We start from the raw sequence: 22,945 nt of genomic DNA, 5'->3' as shown, positions 1-22,945 counted from the left end.
GAGGCCGTCAAGTGCGGAGCGGCAGCCACTCGGCTGGTAGGTGCCGGAGACCTTCCCACCTTCCCCGCCCGGCCTCACCCCCACCTCCGCGAGGATGGCTGAGCCCCGGCGACGTCCTGGCTAAAGCCCTTTTCTCTCTCGTCGCGATAACCACAGCAGTGCACCGAGGCGACCTGAGGTTTTAGGAAGTGGACCAAGAATTGGAGAGGCACCTGCCAAGCTGTTTGCCAGATAAAAAATACAGGATGCCAGTTAAATGTGAATTTCAGGTAAACATCGAATACTTATTCAGGATAACTCCCTGAATTCGGATTGGTACCGTCAGGTGAGATGGGTGGCGTGGGGAACAGCAGCTCCGTTTACGTTGCTCAGGAGGTTGAAGGGCACGCACGGCACCCACGCTCCCGCGGACTGTTGGGCCGGGTTCGGTCTGGGAATGGACACGCACACAGTTCCGGAACTGGCTCTTTACCTTCTAACAGTGTAATCCAAAAGACCAGGTATCAATCAATTTTGACATGAATTTTGGAGACTATAACGTATTAAATAGCTGCAATTTCTACAAAAATTATCAGCTTATAGTAAAAACTGAAAATATTCCCCTCAAATATTTGTTTTCTAAACTGACTTTTTTAAGAGTATAAAATGAAAAATCTTTTTCTTATTTCCCAGGGTTATAACCTACAGCAGTTTGTTTTTCCTTCCAGAAAATTTGTTGTACGTACAAGCTTATTCTGGAGATTTATTACTTAGAACTAGTTTTTCTATATTCTTAGAGCTTCTGGTGGGTAGATTAATAAAAAATGTAACATCCAGAAGAAGGAAGTTATCACACATTAATGGGACCATCGGACACAGGTGTTAACTTTAGGGACCTAAAATGGAAAATTTTGAGCATCCAAATGAGTAACTGCTATTGACTGAAACACATCAAATATATAAAAGTTTTTGCTTCATAATGATTTCTCAAAACTGAAACTCATTAGTCATGATTGAAAGTTTCCAGGGCACCAACTCATTATCCTGAAACTTGATAAAGGAAAAAATAAGTATTTATCCTGCCTTTCTTGTATGAATTGCATTTCAGTGTAACCAAAATGCTAATGAAAATCACATCTAATAAATGATTGAACAAACACCAGTTTGTTACTCCAATGAAATAACACAAAGGACAACGCTCACTAATAGATGCTAAAATTAAGGTGAAATGTTGATTAGGAACTTTTTAATAGATGAATTAGGCTGCCACCACCTGAACCCACTGATCTTACCATTAAATCTGGGACAACCAGACAATATGTAGGTCCTAATGTGATGCAATAGAAAATACACAACATCACCTGTAAAGGATTCTTGTCTAAAAATTGAATCTGCATTTAATAAAACTCTAGCTTTAATGTCAGGTATAGAGAAGTGACCAGCATTTAACAAGGGGGGAAGGAGCTACTACAAAATCAGAGATTTAAGAGACATATAACCAAATGCAATGTGTGGACCTTGTCTGGATCCTAATTTGTAGAAAGCCACCATAAAAAAAAAAACAAAACACCAAATAATTTTGAGACAACTGAAACTTTAACATGTACTCAGTCATTAGATGATATTAGAATTGCTGTTAATTTTACTAAGAATGTTAACAAAGTGTGGCTTTGCTTAAAAGAGAAAATAATCATTGATGCATATTGCAATACTTATCCATGCCATTTTTAGATACTTTAAAGGATAGCAGCCGAAACCGGTTTGGCTCAGTGGATAGAGCGTCGGCCTGCGGACTGAAAGGTCCCAGGTTCGATTCCTGTCAAGGGCATGTGCCTTGGTTGCGGGCACAACCCCACTGGGGGGTGTGCAAGAGGCAGCTGGTTGATGTTTCTCTCTCATCGATGTTTCTGGCTCTCTATCCCTCTCTCTTCCTCACTGTAATAAATCAATAAAATAAAAAAATAAATAAAATAAAACTAACAGCTCAAAGCAGAAAAAAAAAAGGATAGCAAACTTTAATAACTGATAAATCTAGGTGATGAGCATAAAGTTATTCATTTTCTATGTTTGAAAATTGTATAATAAAAATTAATATGAAAATAGCCCAGCCAGTGTGACTCAGTGGTTGAGCATTGACACGGGGGTGGGGGTGGGGGGAGAAGCCGATCAATGACTCTCTCTCATCACTGATATTTCTTAGATTTTTATTTTTTGCAGTCCTCCCTATCATTTACAATTATATTGAAAACTGACTTGACAGCAACTTTTCTTAGATCTTCATCTCTAAAGTTTCCCCAACTTTCCTCATAAGTAATTTTTCATACTCATATTTCATTGGTTTATGCAATATTTAACATAATTACAGCAATAACTGCTATTGCATTTGGAGAATAAATTTGCAGATTTGGGAATAAACAATTCACTAGAGGTAAACATACAGCTTACTTCTCCAGGATACTAGGGGGGGAGTCTGCAGTTAGCCTGCTAGTAGGTATGCTTTAATCTGGTTAGCCAATCCAGTTGAAGGATGGGGTACAAGGATAGGTAAAAACAGCCTTTATTGTAAGCAAACAACCATCTTTTAAAAATCCCTCAGTTGCAGGGCACACAAACATCCTAGACTACCCAACACTGTAGGGCCTAAAGCAAGAGTACAAATGGAGGCCAACCCTGACATATTTTAAGTGTCTCAACAGGTAAGAATTAACTAGATTAGCCTGTTCTTCCCCCAAGCTCCTGGGTCTGTCTCCATTTACTTCTAACTTCACCTTTGCCAGAAGGGCCCTGGTATGCATGTATGTGGACTCCCCAGTCGGCATTACTAAGCCACACTCCTCACAAACTTCTGCCCCTTAAGTATGGAGGTGTATACACCTGTAGAGCATTCTGTCCAGGATGGACCTGGGAAAGAGGCCTGCATGTGTTCTGGAAGCAAGCTTTGGGTTGGTTCAGCAGAGGAATGCAGACTCCGGTGGGTGCAATCCCTTGGCTCCTTCACTTTTTCATTCCACGGAGGAACCACCAGAGTGAGGGTCAGGGCAGGGACACCTCTTGTCCAAGTCTAAGTGCATGAGTGTGCTCACGGTATCATAATATATACACTGTTAGACTTGCTTTTTCCATTCTATATCATGAATACTCTTCCATTAGCAGCATATTCTGTAACAGCTGTGTAAGGTTTCTTGAAAATTCCACAATCTAATCATCCCAGTGACCTTCTGCAAAAGGAGCATAAACGTACTACTAGTACCATGTGGTGTAAATATGTAATAGGGCTTAGAAGGGAACAGAAAACTAGAGGGCACATCATTTCCTGAGCTCTTACCCCACAGAGATCCAGCTAGGGGTGGCACTTCCCATAATAGTCTACATATTTCTAACATTTATGGATGACAGGCAGAATATACCTAAACAAATACATAGCAACTGCAGCAAGTTAGAAAGGGGAGCCTTCGCAATACAAGTAGCCCATTCTTTTTTCAGCTAACAATTAGCTTGCTTGTATTTGCCATCATAGTGAGTATATATATGAAAAATATCTAGAAATGGAATTACATTGTCAAAGGTAAGTGTATTTAAGCTCTTGCTATTGCTAAATTGTCCTCCAGTAATGTTACAGCAATTCACCTTTCATCTTTAATAAGAGGCTACTGGTTTCTCAGTATCTTTATCACACTCCTCTCCCTATGACTCAAGACTATCTAGTTTCCCTTCATTCTTCTCTTGGTGAAAATGATCTTAGTTACAGGAGCTCCAGCTTCATATAGCCACGGGTTTTCTTTTTTCTCCTAAATTGTTTTCATGTTAGAATACACATTTTAAGAAGTTTTAGGTTCTAGTTCTTACTCTTAGCTACCATCTACCAAAATGCAATCTGAGATGTGACAAGCTCCAAAGTCCCTAACTTCAAGCATGTTTCACCTTCCACCAATAGCTGCACTGTCCTAAAACAGCAGCTACATAGAACTTGCCATCATTGCATGAAATTCTGTTGAAAGTAGTGCCCCTTTTGGGGCAAAGGAACTATGACATTTTTATCTTGTCATCCTCAAAAGCATATTGTATATTTTTAATGAGAACTGATAAAATGCACACACTGAAGCCAAAGAAAGCAGAAAAAGAAGTTTAATTTTTAGATGATATATTCCAGGTGCTTTTGTAAGAATTTAACTTGGTCATTCTACACAGAGCACACAATCATTTCAACATACAAATTACTCCACTTTGAATACACTATTTTAAAGTTAAAAACCATTTAAAAGGCTTTGTCTTGTTTCCAAGGAAAATGAGGCAATATGTGTATTAAAACACTAGTTTGCAGCACTGAGTGTATTATAAGTTCATGTTTTTCATCCACAACTTAAAATTTTAACCTGAGGAATTAGGATTCTTATTATCAGAACTGCATAGCAAAACCATGTCCAGATGATAACATACCAAATAATCTGTAAATAAAGATAACATGTAAACCATTTAATAAATCCAATTTAAAGCAGAACAGTTTTCCTTAAGAGAGACACAAAATGATATCCAGGTTAAGGTTTTGAAATGCTTCATGCATGTGTTTTTTTAATGACAGTGCAACAAAAGTCTAATGTTAAATGGGCACATACACCTTAAATCATTTATCCAATAACAACAAACTTTAACCATTGGTTACTTGGAAAGAATTTTTTAGGCCAAATTCAGTCTTTGCATATGTGGCACTGAAGAGTCATAAACTGAAAGTGCAAATGACTGGATGGAAACATAGCTTAGATCATTTACTTATACTACTATTCTATAGTGACACTACTGCTGTGGGAGACATTTTTACAGTTCTAGAAAGTTGATACAGAGTAACAGGCCTAATGAGGAAATACAAAAAGGCCACATCATGCAAACTAAGAATATTAAAGGGCATTGTAGTCAGGGTTTTGTTTTTTAAAATCATGTTTAAAGTCCTAGTGATACCACTTCAAGCACACTTTATCAAAGTAAATGGCATCTAGAACTATCCAAACATTTAAACCCATTATTAACTGAAAATAATACCTTACATTTATGTAGCATTTTACTGTAGTTGAAGCAATTTCATATACTCCATTTTATTGTTCCTCACAACAGCCCTGTGAGGTAGGCTGAGTAAGTTACAATTATTTTATGTGAGGCAATGGATGCCCAAAGATGAGAAATGATTTATATAGAGGATATAGATCTAGTGTATGGTAGCGTTAAGGTGATTAATTTTAAATACTTTTTTTAAAATGAAGCCAAATATTTTTATATCAAGAAATGTTAAAGACTAGTGGTTTTCAATATAAATTACTTTAAAACTTTAGCTACTATATATCTTATAGTATGAATTAGGTATAAATTTTATTTTAAAGAGTCTCCCTTAAAAGGTAAACTAGACTCGGTGCTTTGGTACCTAAGAGATATTGGAAAAGTTAAAACAAAACAAAACAAAACGCATTATTCTCATAGCCCTTAGGCTCTCCAAAAAGTTCCAATATGAATAGAAATGCCTTTTACCAATTACTTACATTTTGACTAAAAAAAAAAAAAAATTGGTCTAAACTTAAGAAGCTCCAAGCCAAAGCGAACACATTCACCTACCTTCTGCCCTACATACTGTGAAATCTTCTGAATGTCTATTCCAAAGGACCAGCTTTTACTGAATGGGTGCCATTAAGAAAATATATCAGTTTAAAGTAACATAGCGCAAATGGTTATAAATCAAATATAAGGTAATAACTTTACCTTATATTGACCCAGAAATTGCAAATACTGTTTTAATTTAATTGACTAGTCTGAGGAGAAAGTACTATGGCAATCTCTGGTATTTATAAGCCAATACTAACCTTTATATGGCATGCTCAACACTATCTTTTCAGCAAAATATCCTACATGTAATCTGTTTAACTCCAAATTAGTAAAAAGAAACAAAGTAGTTGCATTAATCAAATATTCCAAGTAACAAAGCTATCATAGGTGACATATTAGGATCACAAATATTGGCATAATGTGAATACTGTAAGATACAAACAAAACTAAAACTACACTGAACATGAGGTATGCTTTCTGTGATGATTAAAGAAACATTCATGATCTCATAATGCTCTAGCACTGGCATTATGAAATGTACATTTTGTTTAAAAGTAACAAATAACTTTATGGTTACTTGGATGTTGAGTAAACTTATGCTGACCATTCACTTCCCTAAAAGAATATATCCAGTGTAAAGATAAAATCAAGGGAGAAACTTTTACAGATCTATTTTATGTGACTACATAAAAATGAACATATTATGTGTAATATGCTTATCAGAATTTGAATTTTTAAACAAACTAACACATTTACCTTTTAAAATTTCTGATTTTTAATATGAAAACTTTGTCATCACACTACCCAAAAGCAGCAAAACTATATGCACAGTAAATCAAACTTCATTAATTTTGGAAATCTGAATACAAAATATGACCACCACATCACAGACTTAAAATAATTGTGGTATTACTTAGCCAAAGAATGAATACTGATCTAACCAATAAAAGCTTTCTGAAAAAGAATTATTATGATTTTAAAATACAGCTCTTAGATTTTTCAGCCTGGAACCACATATTTTATAGTAAGAAGTCTACACTTCCCTCTTCTGAAATTAATACTCTTTTTAAAGTAATCACTTTTCATAATATCCTTTTCCATTTGTTAACCTATGTTTCCGAAATAAACAATATAAACAACGGTAACTTTATGGAAAAAGTATATTGAAAAAAATCATTTTAGGTAAGTCATGAAATAGAGTATCGTAGCCTAATTTGCTTTTATTATTCACACCAGCAAGGATCAGTCACAAAAATTCAAATTATACATGATATTGTTCATGTTTTAATTTCATAAATGAGTCAATAAAACTAAGCCAATATGTTTCTTTAGATGATAACACGGGAAAAACTGTTTATAGAACAAAGTAGGCCAAGTTTAGCTGTGCAGCAGCAGTTCATGGTTTGTCATAATGGTACACATGCCATCAATTAAACCCATGTACAGACAGGCATGCCTCTAATATTTTCCATTTGTTTACCTACACTGGGAACATTCAAAGAATCACTGTATATTAAATTTCTATGTGCAGTTATTAAACGTTTGGTATATACATATTTACCAAAAATTAAAGATGTATGTTACATGGTCAGCCCAAAGAATCAAAATGAATTGTAAAAAAATTCTTTTTCTAAAGTGCTTAAGGCAATTCCTTCATTTCTTTATCCAATTTACTAAAACTGGTTTGGGATTACACTGCTAAAAGAGAAATACAATACTAAAAGCATGTTTTTATAAAACACAATTGTTTTAGACCTGTGATACATCTATTACTGTCAACCTCTCATGCATTTCTTTTACAGAAAATAATCATGTTTGACCTGTCAAAACAAAGAGTAAATAAACCAATAAAGAATGTTTGAAAGGGTATACTAACTTAACACATGTATTAAATTGAGCAAAAGAGCTCAATCTTTTTAATTTAAATGTCAATGACATTTATGTGTATATATGGTCAAGTTGAAATAGTTACATTAATTTGAGACTATTTAATTAGGCACTATAATTCATTTTACTCCAGTGTGAAAATGAAGGTGGCAAATATTCTCCAGTTTAACACAAATAAACTTATAAACAACTAAACCAAAACCCCACACATTTTGCTTTCCTTTTAGAGACCTTTAAGAAGCACAGTAAGAGGTAAGTAAACCTCAGATTCTTATTTTGAAGTAATAATAGTATTACTTCAAGTGCATTTTCCAAATGAGAATTAGAGAATTTTCTATGAAGGGTTTTAAATGATAGCATGAGTACAGGAAAGAATCATATGCACTCCAGCAGCCCCTGATTAGTACCTCCTTTCCCCATGCCCCTGCGATAGAAGCCCTCACCAGTATAACATAATGGCATCTGGCTTCAATATCAGTTGACACTGAATGGGATATGGGACATGGAGTAAAAAATAGCATCCTTAGAGGAAGAAGGCACTGAATTAAAGAGAAGACACATTTATATAAGACATAATAGTAAACAATTTTATACAAGAATTTCTGGCTTTTTCTGTGTCATTTTTGCTAAAATATACATGTATAACAGTTCATAAAAAGCAGCTCCACCACTAAATTACTGCTTTCAGGTTTGACTCTATGAAAGATAATTATAACTTCCTGTTTCCTTAGGTCCTGGATAACCTGCTATAGGAAAGAGAACATCCAAAAATTTCTATCGAAATCTTGAGGAGAAACAAAAACCAAAATTATATTTGTTTGAAGAATCAAAAGAGTATCTATTAATATATTTCATTCTCAAAATTCCCTCAGTCTTTATACTTTTAAATATACCATCAGACAATGGTACAGGTATGAATGTCCTCTGGAAAAATAATACCAGGTCAAGTAAAGTTCCTCATTTAGATTTGTTTCAAAATGAACAAAACATCCTATCAGTAAGCAGTAAAATTCAAGGAAGAATGAGCTATTCCTATTCCGCAGGACTTTCTGTTGATAGCAACTGTGATGTAAGCAACGTCGTCACTTCTTGGAAGAAGGTTGTCATAGTACAACATACTTAAAATGAGAATTAATGTTAAAATGTTCCAAAAATTCAGGAACATACCAATTCAGATCTCTTTAAAACACTCAAGAAATTCTTAAATACTACTGTAATTACAACTTTCAGTTTGGCTCAAAGGACTTGTGTTATACATTTTAATCAACTTTTAAAAAACAGATATGTTCTCAATAACCATGGGTTTTACTAGTTGTTAACACATTTTTCCTAACTTTGGGGAAAATTATTCTATGTTGATTTTTTCTAAGTAATGACTGAAAAACTTATATGCCAAATAAGTCACAGATAGGTTTTTCCCCCAAAATACTTGTTTAAACCATTCCATATCTTATCAAAAGCATATATAAATGACCAATAAAGAATAGTTTTAGGCACCTCCCTTTAGAGCCTATCTTTCTTAGGTAAAATTTGAGTAGTGTAGGTTTTCCACCTTCCATATAACTTTAATAAACTTTCTTCCTAGTAAAAATGTTAAAAATCAGTATAAGTATTATCAGTTATTACCAATCCAAGTGGTAATTTTACCAAAGATAACTACTAAAGATAGTGTTAAACTAGACAGCAAAATCAGAAAATATAAAGCTTTTAAAAATCGTACCCATCATCCAAAACGATGGAATGCAAAGCAGTCTAATTAAATAGGGCAACATATAAAGAATATCCTTTGCCATTGTTAGTGCAGCAGGTAAAAAACTGAAATTTGGGTGATTTTAAGCTATTATGTCTAGAAACTCTTTCTACCCACTCTTTATTTTGAGTTATAACCACAAGAAAAATACCACGACATTTAGAAAACAGAAAATTATATATATAATTTAGTCAATAAAACAAAAGAGGATAATTTGGCAAAACTCAACTTATTTATAAATGGGGAAAAACAAACCATTGTAAGAAAACCTGTCTAGAATCCCCAACCAATTTTAATTTTTTGGAAACCTTGGGGACTGTAAATTTTTAAAAGCTTCAGTGTAAGAACCAAATGATATGCAGTAATAAGAGAAAAAAAATAAAGACAAAAGAAGGCAAGATTTAAATGCTTTTTCTTCAGGTCCTAGGGCTACCATATGTAACTAAATATATTAGAAGAGCCAAAGTAATCCAAGAAACACAAAGATGAGTTTCTATTTAAGTAACTATTTAAATACTGCCTTTTTCTCCATTTGCTCTTCAAAATATCAGTTTCTTGCTCAATCTCTGCTTGCTTCTATGACATTGCACAGTAGGTTCCTGTGAATATGTGGTACTAGATGCTTAATGCTAACAGATTCCAGGCCTTAAAGCAGAACGTAGCAAACCTCATTTCCACCACTCATAAGTTTCTATGATTAGACCACCCAATCCAAAGGAGGGGTGAAGCATTCTGAGTAGGCATTACTGAGTAACAATGTTTAGGCTGCTAGCTGAACCAGTCATTCCATTTTCACTTTTCTGAAGTGTTCTCACAGCACTTGGAACCTGCATCCCAGTACTCAAAGAAAGTCCACCACACCAAACCTAAGAAAAGATAAAAACAAAGCTTCAGTCAGATTTAAAATTAGAATTTAAGTGAGCCTTAAATTTCCATCTGAAAGGCAAAATGCCACATATGTGAATATCAATAAGTTGTAAACTGATAACCTTCATATTTGAACTGAGGGGAAGTGGAAAGGCTAACTCAAGAGTCTTTTAGAATCACAGAGGCCAGAGGGAGTCTTTGTGGTAGCAGAACCCCCTGGAGTTGCACACAAGACAGGGACCCGAGGGCTGCAGAAATGTACAGGTTAAACTGGATTAATCTAGGCAAAAGAAATTGGCTATCATTACTGATGCTAACTTTCACAACTAAGAGAAGTGCACAAAGAGCCAACTTCCTTATTCCAGTAACAACTTTAGATTTTGATGAGGTGTACCCTGATACTATAGGAATCTAACACCCGCCCTACCCCCCACCCCCCTGTTAACAGTAAAATCCATTAGTTTCTTCCCTAATGTAACAATAATAACTCTTATAATTTTGTAAAGACTTCTGAGAAAAATAAAAATCCAAATAGCAATATCCAGATACACTTGTCATATTCTATTTATTACCAGAAATATGAATGAGTTTATGAAAAATAAAACTGCTTTGCTTGAGAACAGAGAGCAGTGAGTGTTTACAGTGCCTTTATTCAGAACTAGAGGCCCGGTGCACAAAATTCGTGCACTGGAGGTGGGGGGGAGTCCCTCAGCCTGGCCTGCCCCTTCTCACAGTCCGGGAGCCCTCAGGGGATATCCTAAGCTGCAGTCTGGCCTCCCTCTGCCGGAGGTGACCGGCTGATCAGGGAAAGGCACTGCCCCCATCACCCCTTTGCTGCTGCTGCCTCTGGCCTCTTTCTGCAGGAGGCGACCTGGTGATCAGGGGAAAGCGACACCCCCATCATGCCTCTGCTGCTGCCACTGCCAGCCGTGAGGCTGCCTGAGCTTTGGCCTTCGCAGCCACTGTGGCTTGCCTGAGCCTCAGGCCCTCGCAGTGGCAGCAGCCATCGGCGGCTGTCCTGAGCCTCGGGCCGGCCCTGGGCAAGCGGCAGCAGCCATCGGCGGCTGTCCTGAGCCCCGAGCCGGCCCTGGGCAAGCGGCAGTCACCATCGCGTCCCCAACACTGCAAGTCCCCGTCCCCGTCCCTGACGCTGCAAGTCCCCACCCACCCACACCTGCTGCACACGCAACCTGCTGATCAGTCATTACTGTGACAGTGTCCTGACCAATTTGCATATTACCCTATTATTAGATTGCCAAAAACTGGAATGTCCACATGTCCTTTAACCTTTAACTGGTGAATGGATGAAAAACCTGTGGTACATACATATTTGGAATACTATTTAGCAATAAAAAAGAAGGGGCTATAGCCCAGCAGGCGTGACTCAGTGGTTGAGCGTCAACACATGAACCAATAGGTCATTGGTTAGATTCCCGGTCATGGCACATGCCCAGTTTGGGGGCTTGATCCCCAGTAGGGGGCATGCAGGAGGTAGTTGATCAATGTTTCTATCTCTCTATTCCTTTCCTTTCCTCTTTCTCTAAAGTCAATAAAAACGTGTGTGTTTTTAAATGGGGCTACTGACAAACACAATAACACAGATGAATTTCAAATGTCTATGGGTGGACCTGGAGATTATTATGCTAAATGAAGTAAGTCAGAGAAAGCCAAATACCATATGATTTTACTTATATGTGGAATTTAATGAACAAAGTAAACTGGCGAACAAAATAGAAACAGAGGCATGGATCCATAGAACAGACTGACAGATCTCAGAGGGCAAGGGGAAGGGGGACTGGATAAAAGAAGGAGAAGAGATTAGCCAAAGAACATATATGCATAGCCCATGGACACAGACAATAGTGTGGTGATGGCTGGGGAGGGAAGTGTGGAAGCTGGGTGGAGGTGGGCAAAGGTGGGGGAAATAGATGGCATCTGTAATAGTGCCAACAATGGGGAAAAAAGTCTACGAACCATATAATTCCTTTCTATGATATTTTGGAAAAAGCAAAATTATAGGGACTAAAAACCGGTTAGTGATTGCCAGGGCTGGGTGTGATAGGAGATGTCTACTACAAAGGAGATGAAGGAATTTTCTTGGGTGATGAAATGTTCTATGTCGATTATGGTAGTGGTTATACAACTGTATGCATTTGTCAAATCCCATAGAGCTGTACACTACTGTAAATTGTACCCCAATAAACCTGACTTTAAAGAAGAAAATTAAGCCTAACTTGTGTGGCTCAGTTGTTGAGCATTGACATGTGAACCAGGAGGTCACAGTTTGAAGCCTGGTCAGGGCACATTCCAGGGTTGCAAGCTCTATCCCCAGTGGGGGGAATGCGGGAGGCAGCCAATCAATGATTCTCTCTCATCCTTGATGCTTCTATCTCTCCCTTCCTTTTTGAAATCAATTTAAAAAATATATTAAAAAGTTAAAAAGACACCAATAAGAGAGGGAAAAGGGAAGCCAGAGTGGAGAAGATATCTATAATACATATGTTTGGCAAAGGACTCAGACTGTATAAAGAACTCCAATCAATCAATAAAAAATAGGAAGAAAACCCAATGTAAACACAGGCAAAAAACTTGAACAACCATTTCACAAATGAGTATATTCTAATAGTCAATAAACACATAAAAAGGTGTTCAAAAGCACTAGTCACCAAGGAAGTGCAAATGAAAATCACAATGTAATACAGAAGAACTAGAAAGACTTAAATATAAAAGGACTATAAGACTATCAGGACTAATATAAAAAAGGACAATACCAAGTGTTATTCAAGATATGGAGGAATTCAAACTCTCAAATACTGCTGGTGGTAAATCAGTATAACTAATGACTTTGAAATACTCTACTATAGTTGATCACATACCATATGATCTAACAACCCCAATCCTAGTTATGTACCCAATAAAAAACATATACATTACTAAAAGACATGAACTAGAATATTCATAACAGATCTATTTATAAATGTCCCCAAAGGGAAACTACCCAAGTATCCAACTAAATTAGAGTGGATAAATTATATAGAATAGTCATATAATAGAAAACTATATGAGAATGCATGAACTACCACCACATATAATAACATGGATAAACTTCACAAGCATGATGTTGAGCCAAAAGATATTGTATAATTCTACTTACATAAAATTGGAAAGGAGGCAAAATTAGTTTATGGTATTAAAATTCAAGATAGTAACCTCTTTGGAGAAGGGCGGTAGGGGCTGGAAATGGGCAAAAGGGGCTTATGAGATTCTGGCAATGTTCCATTTCTTGATCTAGATGTTGTTTACAAAAATGAGTGCAATCCTATGAGGAGTCATCAAACTGCATGCTTAGGATTTATGTCCTTTTATATATTATCATTTACTTTAACAAAATATAACAAAAATACACGGACAATCAGATTTAAGAGGTGGATTGGTGAAAAGGAGGGGAATATGAAGAAAAAAATAAATAAGATATTCTACTTCCCAATATGTTGTTCTTAAAGTTGCCAACCAAATAAAGTATCAATTAGATACTCACCATGAAACCAGGTAGTACTGGCTGAGTAAATTTTGTCTTAAAGGAATACAACAACTGTTTTGAGTTTGCATCATAGAAAGAAAGTTGACCTAAAAGGAAAAGAAAAAAACCTGTTTATACAAAATATTATAACATCTAATTAAGGCTAACATAAATAATGCATCAAAGTGGCAACTAAATGCATATTTTGACATTGTTTTTGCTACAAACTATAATGGCTGGACTTAATAATTTCTTATTGAAAACCAGTAGAAAACATGCTTAAGAAAAAGCCAAAATCCAGTTTTGTTTCCCTAGTTTTCAAGATCTCCAGAGTGCTTCCTTAATCTGGTAGTATTCTACTTATTCAACTATAAACTATTTCCTTATCATTATTTAACAAATGGTTCCCCAGTAAAAACCAAGGTGATTTCTTCCTCATTTTTACTATAACTAGTCTCTATCCAAATCCTATCACCATTTAAAGTTTACTCTATTAAATTTTGTCTTCTAACTACTTGAAGCCATAGTCATACCTCATTCTCTGAAATCATAGTGTAGTTATCATAGCTTCAGCTTTAATTTTTAAAATCCTCTCACAGTCTATCTTTCAATATGATCATGCAATTAAAATAATGGTGTTTTTGACCACCTAACTGTACAACCTGATGGCCTCCTTACAACTGATATCACTTCTTCAAATTCTTATGCATGACTATGCTCTTGGTTTGTACCCTAACCCTGAGGATATCTAATTTTCTCCCTATTCTAAATGTAGATGCTGGTCCAGGCTCTCCTTTCTCCCTTAATAACCCGCTGCCACAAGAGAAGAAATTAAACTAACATTTATCCTACTATTAAAACACTGGGTGCTGCCTGGCAGGCATGGCTCAGTGGTTGAGCATCGACCTATGAACCAGGAGGTCACAGTTAGATTCCTAGTCAGTGCACATGCCCCAGTTACTGACTCAATCCCCAGTATGGGTCATGCAGGAGGCAGCTGATTAATGATTTGATCTCATAATTGATGTTTCTCTCTCTCTCTCTCTCCCCTCACTTCCTCTCTGAAATCAATAACAAAACAAGAAAACACTGGGTGTTTTACCTCAAAATATTAAGCAGCCTGATATGGTCACAAAGTTGATAAACAGTAAAGCAGTAATGCTTAGTTGTTCTGTGCAATCTTGAGGAGCCACTCTGTGATGCTGTCTCTAATAATTAGCTTCGGCTCTGCTTTTCTTCTGAGTTCTAGCACTGAATTTCTAAATACTGCCAGACATGCCATAGTTTGTCCTGCTGGCATCTCATATTTCTCCAGGACTCTCTGTTTCCTATTGATAACACTATCATCCTCTTGTTCACACTGGCTGGAACCTCAGTCATCAACTCTTCTCTGTCTATCCCTCCAATCCATATTTAGTTTTCAAGTTTTATGAATTCTACCTTCACACCATCAAATCCATTCTTTTTCTTTTATTATTATTTTTTAATCTTCACCCAAGAATGTTTTTTTAAAGTGATTTTTAGAGTGAAGAAGGGGGAGGGAGGGAAACATCAATAGGTTGCCTCCCATACATGCCCTACTGGGGATCAAATCACAACCTTAGGTATGTGACCTGACTGGGATTCGAACCCGCAACCCTTTTTGGTGTTCAGGGCAGCACTCTAACCAACTGAGACATTCGGCCAGAGCACCAAATCCATTCCTGATTCCTCACTGGTTAGGCCCTACTAATCACTCAGCAAACACTTATTAAGGGCTTAATACACACACACACACACACACACACACACACACACACACACACACACACATTTTCCAGGCAATCCTATATAATAAAACCCTAATATGTAAATTGACCGAATGGTGGAACGACCAGTTGCTATGACGCGCACTGACCACCAGGGGGCAGATGCTCAACGCAGGAGTTGCCCCCTGGTGGTCAGTGAGCTCCCACAGGGGGAGCGCCACTCAGCCAGAAGCCAGGCTCACAGCTGGCGAGTGCAGCACCAGTGGCAGGAGCCTCTCCCACCTCCACAGCAGCGCTAAGGATGTCTGACTGATGGCTTAGGGGAGCAGGCCTAAGCTGTCAGTTGGACATCCTCTGAGGGCTCCCAGACTGCAAGAAGGCACAGGCCAGGTTGAGGGACCCCCTCCCCCGAGTGCATGATTTTCATGCACCAGGCCTCTAGTATTATAATAACTGTGTATGGTGCCAGTTGGGTACTGGAAATATTGGGGGAACACTTTGTAGGGTATGTGACTGTCTGGTCACTATGCTGTATACCTGAAACTGATACAAAATAATGTTCAATGTAAACTGTAATTGGGGGGGAAATATTTATGTATTTATTTTAATTTTTAAATATATTTTTATTGATTTTAGAGAGGAAGGGAGAGGGAGAGAGAGAGAAACATCAATGATGAGTGAGAATAATCGATTGGCTGCCTCCTGCATGCTACCCCCACTGGGGATTGAGCCCACAACCGAATCGAACTAGGATCCTTCAGTCTGCAGGCTGATGCTCTATCCACTGAGCCAAACCAGCTAGGGTGGAAAAAAACTTTTAAATAAACAAAAATGACATAGTGCTAGAAACTATGCTGCCAAATCACTGCCCTATGATGGCCAGAAGTTGTGTGTACTACTTTGAGAATCAATCTTTAAAAGAAATGTATTGATATAATATACAACCATAGGGAATTACGTCTGAAAAAATTACATAAGAGGAATGGCTAATGGTTAGAGAATGTATAATCTGGGAAAAACAGGGCAAAAGCAGCAGTATTAATAGTTTTTAAGCAAATAAGGATTATCTTGTAAATGTGAATTAGGGAACATAATTCTGTATTTCTTAAGATGTCAAAATTTAAGAGCAACAGTCTCCAAAGTTATTAGAAGACAAAGCGAGTCAATTTAAGTAAAACCTTCTAACCAAGTGCTATCTAACAATGAAAGAGGCTGTCTTCTAAGACAATAAACTTCACATAAGAAAGTTCATCAAGCACACGAGTGGCAATTGCTTGCAGAGATAATGTAAAAAGGATTTTACACTGTTTGGTAGATGTATTGGGTAATTACTAAGGTCTACCCCAACTAGAAAAATCTGACTCCACCACTCTTTACAGGTAATAAAACAAGGTCAGAAGAAATTAAAATGGACAAAAGAAATTTTAGCTTTAAGACTAAAATTAGCAAATTTTTCTTTCAGACTAAATTAGTATATTATAGACGAGTGCTTTTGTAGGGCTGCAGGCAGACATCACACACCTTTCCAGACAAATCTGGAGCTGAAATTATGCTTATGATCAAATAAATCCTGATAGGTCAAAATACCCTTACCACAATGTTAATGGAAATTCTCTATAGATGATTACCAGAGAAAAGTACTGAAATATAAGCAACTATGGTGAAATGAATTGTGAGAAAATCAGTAAACTTACCCCCATCAAAATCACAGAATACACCTATTCTCTCAGGAACAGTAACATCCAAGGCTTTTACTTTGTTATTATGCTTTGCTGCAAATGTGTTTTGTAGCCAGTTGTTGACATGGATACACCAACTAGTGTTTGTTTTTCCTAATTGGTCAAATTTCCCCAAAGTCTTGTATGCTACTCCCACACTATAGGATTTACAATCCTTCTGGGCCTTGACCTCCCAATAATGTTGTCCGCTTTCAATAGCAGTGTCTCCTGCAAAAGATCAGAAGGCAAATTTGACTCTTACCTCTTCCTTGTGAGTCACAGAGCTTTGTACCTATCTCTTGTCCCATAAAATGGCACAAAAATCTGATTCAGGATGTTAACATTTTACTTATATATTTCTTATTAACGAATTTTTCTGAATATAAAAAGCTTCAGAACTTTCCCTTCTTACTATCCCCTCAAGAGTTATACATATATGTGGAGCACTATGTAAAATGAAGTAAGTTTTAAACATATCAAAATAAGACAATTTGAAAACCTGCCAAAGTAATAAGGCTTCAAGGGGGAGAAACTTTGGCAAAGATTCATTCAACAGAGGCAATCACTCCAGCTCTAGGTGAGTAGACAGTCCACCAGTATGACTGTGAGGCCTTAACTATGAGATAATGAAGAACTGTATTTATCCTACCCAGCACTGTGTATGATTCCCCAGTAAAACGATCTCTGCTGCCTCTTACTGCAGGTGGCCTGGAGCCTACAGATGTCCGTTTGGGAGATGGTGTACCACTTCTATATAAACAGGAACAAAAAGAAAAACATATATATTCGATGTTGTAAATGTTTCATAAACTAAAATTACAAATTACAAAAGGAACCTTTGGAAAGTTTTAAAAATTATGTTGCACAAATAGCACCATTTAATTTTACATGAATTATTACAAAGAGTTGTCAATAATAAACACGTATAAGAAGTCATCAACACAAAGCAAGCTGAAAACACTAATATCATGCAGACTGAGCAAGGCTTACACAAAGAATACACAGTTGAAATAAGAAACAATGCCAAAATGAGATTCAAGAAAGAGTTTTTATAGTTTACATTTCTTGCAGTTAAATTTAAATAGAAGCAAAGGCAAAAATAAGCTTATTACAATAAAAACTAAAGCAGTATATATTTTTGTTCTGGATCTTTTCTACTTAAAAAGTGAAATAGCAATTGCCCAAATCCATGCACAGGATAATGTCAAATATTAGAAAGCATTTCTCCTACTAGAATGGACAAGATCCAACCTGACCTCCCTTACATCAAATTATATTATACTAGAGGCCTGGTGCACGAAATTCATGCATGGGGGTGGTCCCTCAGCCCAGCCTGCACCCTCTCCAATCCGGGACCCCTTGGGGGATGTCGGACTGTCAGGGGATGTCCGACTGCCGACAGTTGGACATCCCTCTCACAATCCGGGACCACTGGCTCCTAACCACTCGCCTGCCTGCCTGCCTGCCTGCCTGCCTGCCTGCCTGCCTGCCTGCCTCATTGTCCGTAACTGCTTCTGCTTGCCGGCCTGATTGCCCCTAACTGGTCCCCTGCAGGCTTGATTGCCCCCTAACTGTTCCCCTGCCAGCCTGATCGCCCCTAACCGCCTCTGCCTTGGCCCCCGCCACCGAAAGGATGTCCGGTCTAAAAAGCATATTACCCTTTTATTAGTATAGATGGTAAGCTGGACAGTATTAGACCTTTCACTAACTCTCAACAACTTAAAATAAATCAAATCCCGAAGATGTTTAAAATTTAATATTTCAATAATACTGAATCACTGCATTTAAAAACAAAGAATTTATAACTTACCAGTAGTAAAGAAATGAAGGCATGGAAAAAGAAAAACAGACGTAACTACTGAGAATGGCAGTTTAAATTTCAGAGAAAAGTTAAACAAGAACTCTGCTACTGCAGCATTCCAGTCTTCTGACCCAAAGTACATTTTTGCAAGAAGTACAACAGCTATTAATGTCCTATGTTAAACATGCCCCAATCTCTTTAACTATCTGAATTAAGGCTCTTTGTCACCTCTGCTCTGGATTGTTTTACCAGCTTTCTAATGATCTCTTTGCTACCCAATTAACTTTGTTCACTGTTACCAGATAAATGTAACTGTGATTCTCCTACTTAAAAATTTTCCAGTACTTCCTTACTGCCTACAAACAACTCAGTTTGGCATTTCAGGTTCTTGATTTGGTCCCAATTTGCTTTTCTAGCCCTTTCACCCCTAGAGAGCACTATCCAGTTCCCTGCAGTGTCTCGAGGAGTTGCATTCCCCTGCCCATACCCCACTCATGTGCATATCTGCATTCCTAGCTTAGGCACCTCTATTCAGAGATCCCCTTATAGGTGGGGATCCTCAGCTGAGACCCTTTCCACTGCCTCTGCAGGGCCCTCCAAGAAGGGGGCAGGGATGAGGGTGTAAAGTCACTTTTCTCCCCTCTGTCTCAATACTTTTCTGTGTCTAACCTTTCCCATTCTTCCATCTTCTTGGCCTCAGGTCCATTACAAACAGGATGAGCCTTTTGTTTGGGGCTTTCTTAGAAGAGAAACGATATCCACCATCTATGATCTGCTCTGATTTATCTCACCTCATTCTGTTGAGAAAAATGGAACACTGGGCGAGCAAGCACCCTTTCCTTTGTGGCCTCTTGTTTACAGGATTATAGTCAGTGAATGAAAGGCTTGATTGTTACTTTCAGTTTGGCTCGGTGTCCTAATTGACCACTTCAGCACTTGGCAGATCAGAACCTCTTTCTTCCTGTAAATTCCTTTATTCCCACTTACCATTACACACACTCTCCACTTGTATTATTGTTACAGTATTTGTTTATAGATAAATTTCTCATCTACTTAAGTCAGGGAAATTTTCTTGAAGGCAGAGACAGTGGTTATCTCTATAAACCCCAAAATATCCAGCTGACATCCTAGAGTGAACAAATATTTATGGAAAGAATAAATGTATATAATATTCCAGAAGTAGCCTACATAGAAAATACTCTTAAAAGGAGGGAAGGGAGAAAGAAAAATAATATATGAAATTCTAAATATAAGCAGTCTAAAAATCTCCAAGTGACCAAATGAAACTTTACTGACTCTACTAAATCTAGCAGCATTTTACAATTTACAATATACTAACAAGGAAATCACTTTTGCCAATGAGTGAATAAACTAGAAAAAAAGAGGAAGATAATTTTGAAAAGAAGACACATTTTGGTTTCTGATAAAGATATCTTCCAATCAGCACATTATTACTTGTGCAATTTGAATTGAATCATCTTTTTGGTACTGTCCTAATAATTTCACTTAATAACCCTTACTTTTCATCCTGATGCTTTAAAAAATTGCATGATTATTATAAAACATAGAACACCTCAAACCTGCCTCATGTCAAATACAAATAAAAGCAAGAATATAGCACAAGAAAGATGCTAGGTATAAGTAAATGTAGAAAAAAAGCCAGATGAGGGAAAGTAATTCAAGAAAGACTTTAAGCAGTTTATTTTGTTATCATATACAATATAATCTAAATATTCAGCACACATGAAGGGTGTAAATTCGAAACATAAGCTACTAATACAGACAGTCTACACAGAGCAATATTTTAGCTTATGAAGGCTGCTGCAATGGCTTCTGCTTATTGGTTAAAGAAAAAAAAAATTGAAGTTATTCAGCCAAGCTAAATATACTAAGTCCTAGAACTAGACAAAGATCATCACCTTGTATGTTTCTTCAGTGAAGTAACATGGGCACTGTCAGATAAAAATAGGCAACTGTTAAGAGTGCTTTATGACTTAAATTTAACAGCTTATAATAAAATCAGGTCAGAAGTCTGATGAGGAAATTCTTTTTTTTAATTTGCTGTTGTAATTCACAGTGACATTACCTTATTTCAGTATGAGAAAAAATTTCCTCTGTTAAAAAAGAAAGAGGCCCCATACTTTGAGACTCTAAATAAGTCTAGCAACAACTAAAGGTCCCAAGCCTCTGGTTTATAAGTTTGCTGATGGGGGGCAAGGCTCTGGGGTTGTGCATGCTAAAAACTGCCATTCAAGGCAGACTTTCAGGTAAGGCTGGTGATCTAAAATTTAGGAACTACTACTAGGAACTTCTCTCTAAGCACTTCAAGTTGCTGTAGATATTAACTTTAAAGAAATGGGATACTGAAATAAAAATGTATAAGTAAGAAGAGAATTAGGAAACTAAGAAAAAGTAATAAAAATGTTAGTGACAAATTCAAGGACTGACCAACAATATTATATGTTTCACTTTCATGTTACTAACATATCACAAATCATATTGATACATAGAATAAGAATTTCATTACAGTATGAGTTATTGTCAAACAAGAATCAAAAGATTTAAAGAACTAGCTTACCTGCCCTTGTTCTCTTTTCCTTTAACTTTATTTTCTTGGCCTTTTCCTCCAGTAGGATCCCACTCTACACAGGTATCTTCAACTCTCAGGTTCAAATGTGATGATGAGCTATCCAAACTGAAATTAAGTGCTATAAAAAAATTTCAATTTTGTAAAAATGTAGCATATTCCCACTTTCTGAAGCACAGCTAACATCACATTATTTTCCTACTCAATTTTTTTAACACTGTATATAAAGACTATAGAAAGCCTAATGTTTACCTAGAATCAAGAATCCTTTTATCCTCTATTGTTCTATAAAGAGCACTTTAATTTCAACCTTGCAACTGACCCACTGTTCATTGGGGTCTTTATTTATACAATATTCTAAATACAAATTTACTGACCATAACCACTTCGAGTAATTGTCATGCTATGCAAGTAAATTAATAGCTTTCAAAATCTCCATGTGAACAGACATGAACTTACAAAAGGAAGAAATAATTCAGCTTCTCAGTAAAAATGGAACTAGAATGCCTTAATAGATAGGTTACTAAAAAGTTACGCCCTGGCTGGTTTGGCTTAGTGGATGGAGCGTTGACCTGTGGACTGAGGGGTCCCAGGTTCGATTCTGGCCAAGGGCACATGCCTAGGTTGAGAGCTCGATCCATAGTGGGTGCCGTGCAGGAGGCAGCACGATCAATGATTCGCTCTTATCATTGGTGTTTCTGTCTCTCGCTCTCTCTTTCTTCCTCTTTTAAATCAATAAAGAAATGTGTTTTTAAAAAAAAAGTTAGGATTAAGCAAAATTGAGACACTTCACTACCAAGAATGAATTTCCTTAAGGAAACAGGTTTGCCCAGTTGGTATGGTTCAGTGGTTGAGCATCAACCCATGAACCAGATGGTCATGGTTCGATTCCTGATCAGGGCACATGCCTAGGTTTTCAGTGATCGATGATTCTCTCTCATCATTGACTAGAGGCCCAGTGCATGAAATGCCAGCTGGATACTCCCTCTCTCCCCCTCACCCCACCCTGGCCACCTGCCACTGGCTGCCACTGCTGCTGCTGCTGCCGGCTGCAGCCTCTCTCCCTTCCCCCAGCCAGCCCCACCCCCTGGTCAAACTCCCAGACGAACTCCTGGTGGAGAGGACAATTTGCATACTATGCTTTTATTATATAGAATGTTTCTATTTCTCTCTCCCTTCCTCTCTCTAAAGTCCATAAAAACATATCTATATATATAAAAGGCTAATATGCTAAGTGTCTGACCGTTTGACTGTTTGACCAGTAGCTATGACATGCACTGACCACCAGAGGGCAGACACTCAATGCACAGGCATGGAAACATGGAACAGACTGATGAATCTCAGAAGGAAGTGGGGAGAGGGGAGGGCAGGAAGAGATTAACCAAAGATCTTATATGCATACTAGAGGCACGGTGCATGGATTCGTGCACTGGGCCTCCAACATTCCCCAAGGGGTACCGGATTGCGAGAGGGTGCAGGCCAGGCTGAGGGACCCCACTGGT

General features: G+C 37.4%; 1 protein-coding gene and 1 long non-coding RNA gene across 2 annotated transcripts in view; one reads left to right on the top strand and one right to left on the bottom strand.

The window, feature by feature from the left end:
- Positions 1-64: 64 nt before the first annotated feature.
- LOC129151598 (uncharacterized) lies at positions 65-8,253 on the top strand. The gene is made up of 3 exons (XR_008558236.1): positions 65-269; positions 7,680-7,704; positions 8,184-8,253. It is a non-coding gene; the product is annotated as an uncharacterized LOC129151598 (long non-coding RNA).
- Positions 8,254-9,597: 1,344 nt separating this feature from the next.
- FSD1L (fibronectin type III and SPRY domain containing 1 like) overlaps positions 9,598-22,945 on the bottom strand; it is a 49,127-nt gene continuing 35,779 nt past the window's right edge. The window contains exons 10-14 of the mRNA XM_054726851.1: positions 21,435-21,564; positions 17,705-17,805; positions 17,032-17,283; positions 13,608-13,696; positions 9,598-10,068 (exon numbers count right to left, since the gene is read on the bottom strand). Coding sequence (XP_054582826.1) covers positions 9,946-10,068; positions 13,608-13,696; positions 17,032-17,283; positions 17,705-17,805; positions 21,435-21,564 — 695 coding nt within the window. The 3' untranslated portion in view covers positions 9,598-9,945. The remainder of the gene's footprint in view (positions 10,069-13,607; positions 13,697-17,031; positions 17,284-17,704; positions 17,806-21,434; positions 21,565-22,945) is intronic.

This window comes from Eptesicus fuscus, chromosome 15, assembly GCF_027574615.1.
Source record: "Eptesicus fuscus isolate TK198812 chromosome 15, DD_ASM_mEF_20220401, whole genome shotgun sequence".
In the NCBI taxonomy this organism is placed as follows: domain Eukaryota; kingdom Metazoa; phylum Chordata; class Mammalia; order Chiroptera; family Vespertilionidae; genus Eptesicus; species Eptesicus fuscus.
The sequence above is the reverse complement of the archived record's forward strand: the minus strand, read 5'-3'. Positions and strand labels throughout refer to the sequence as shown.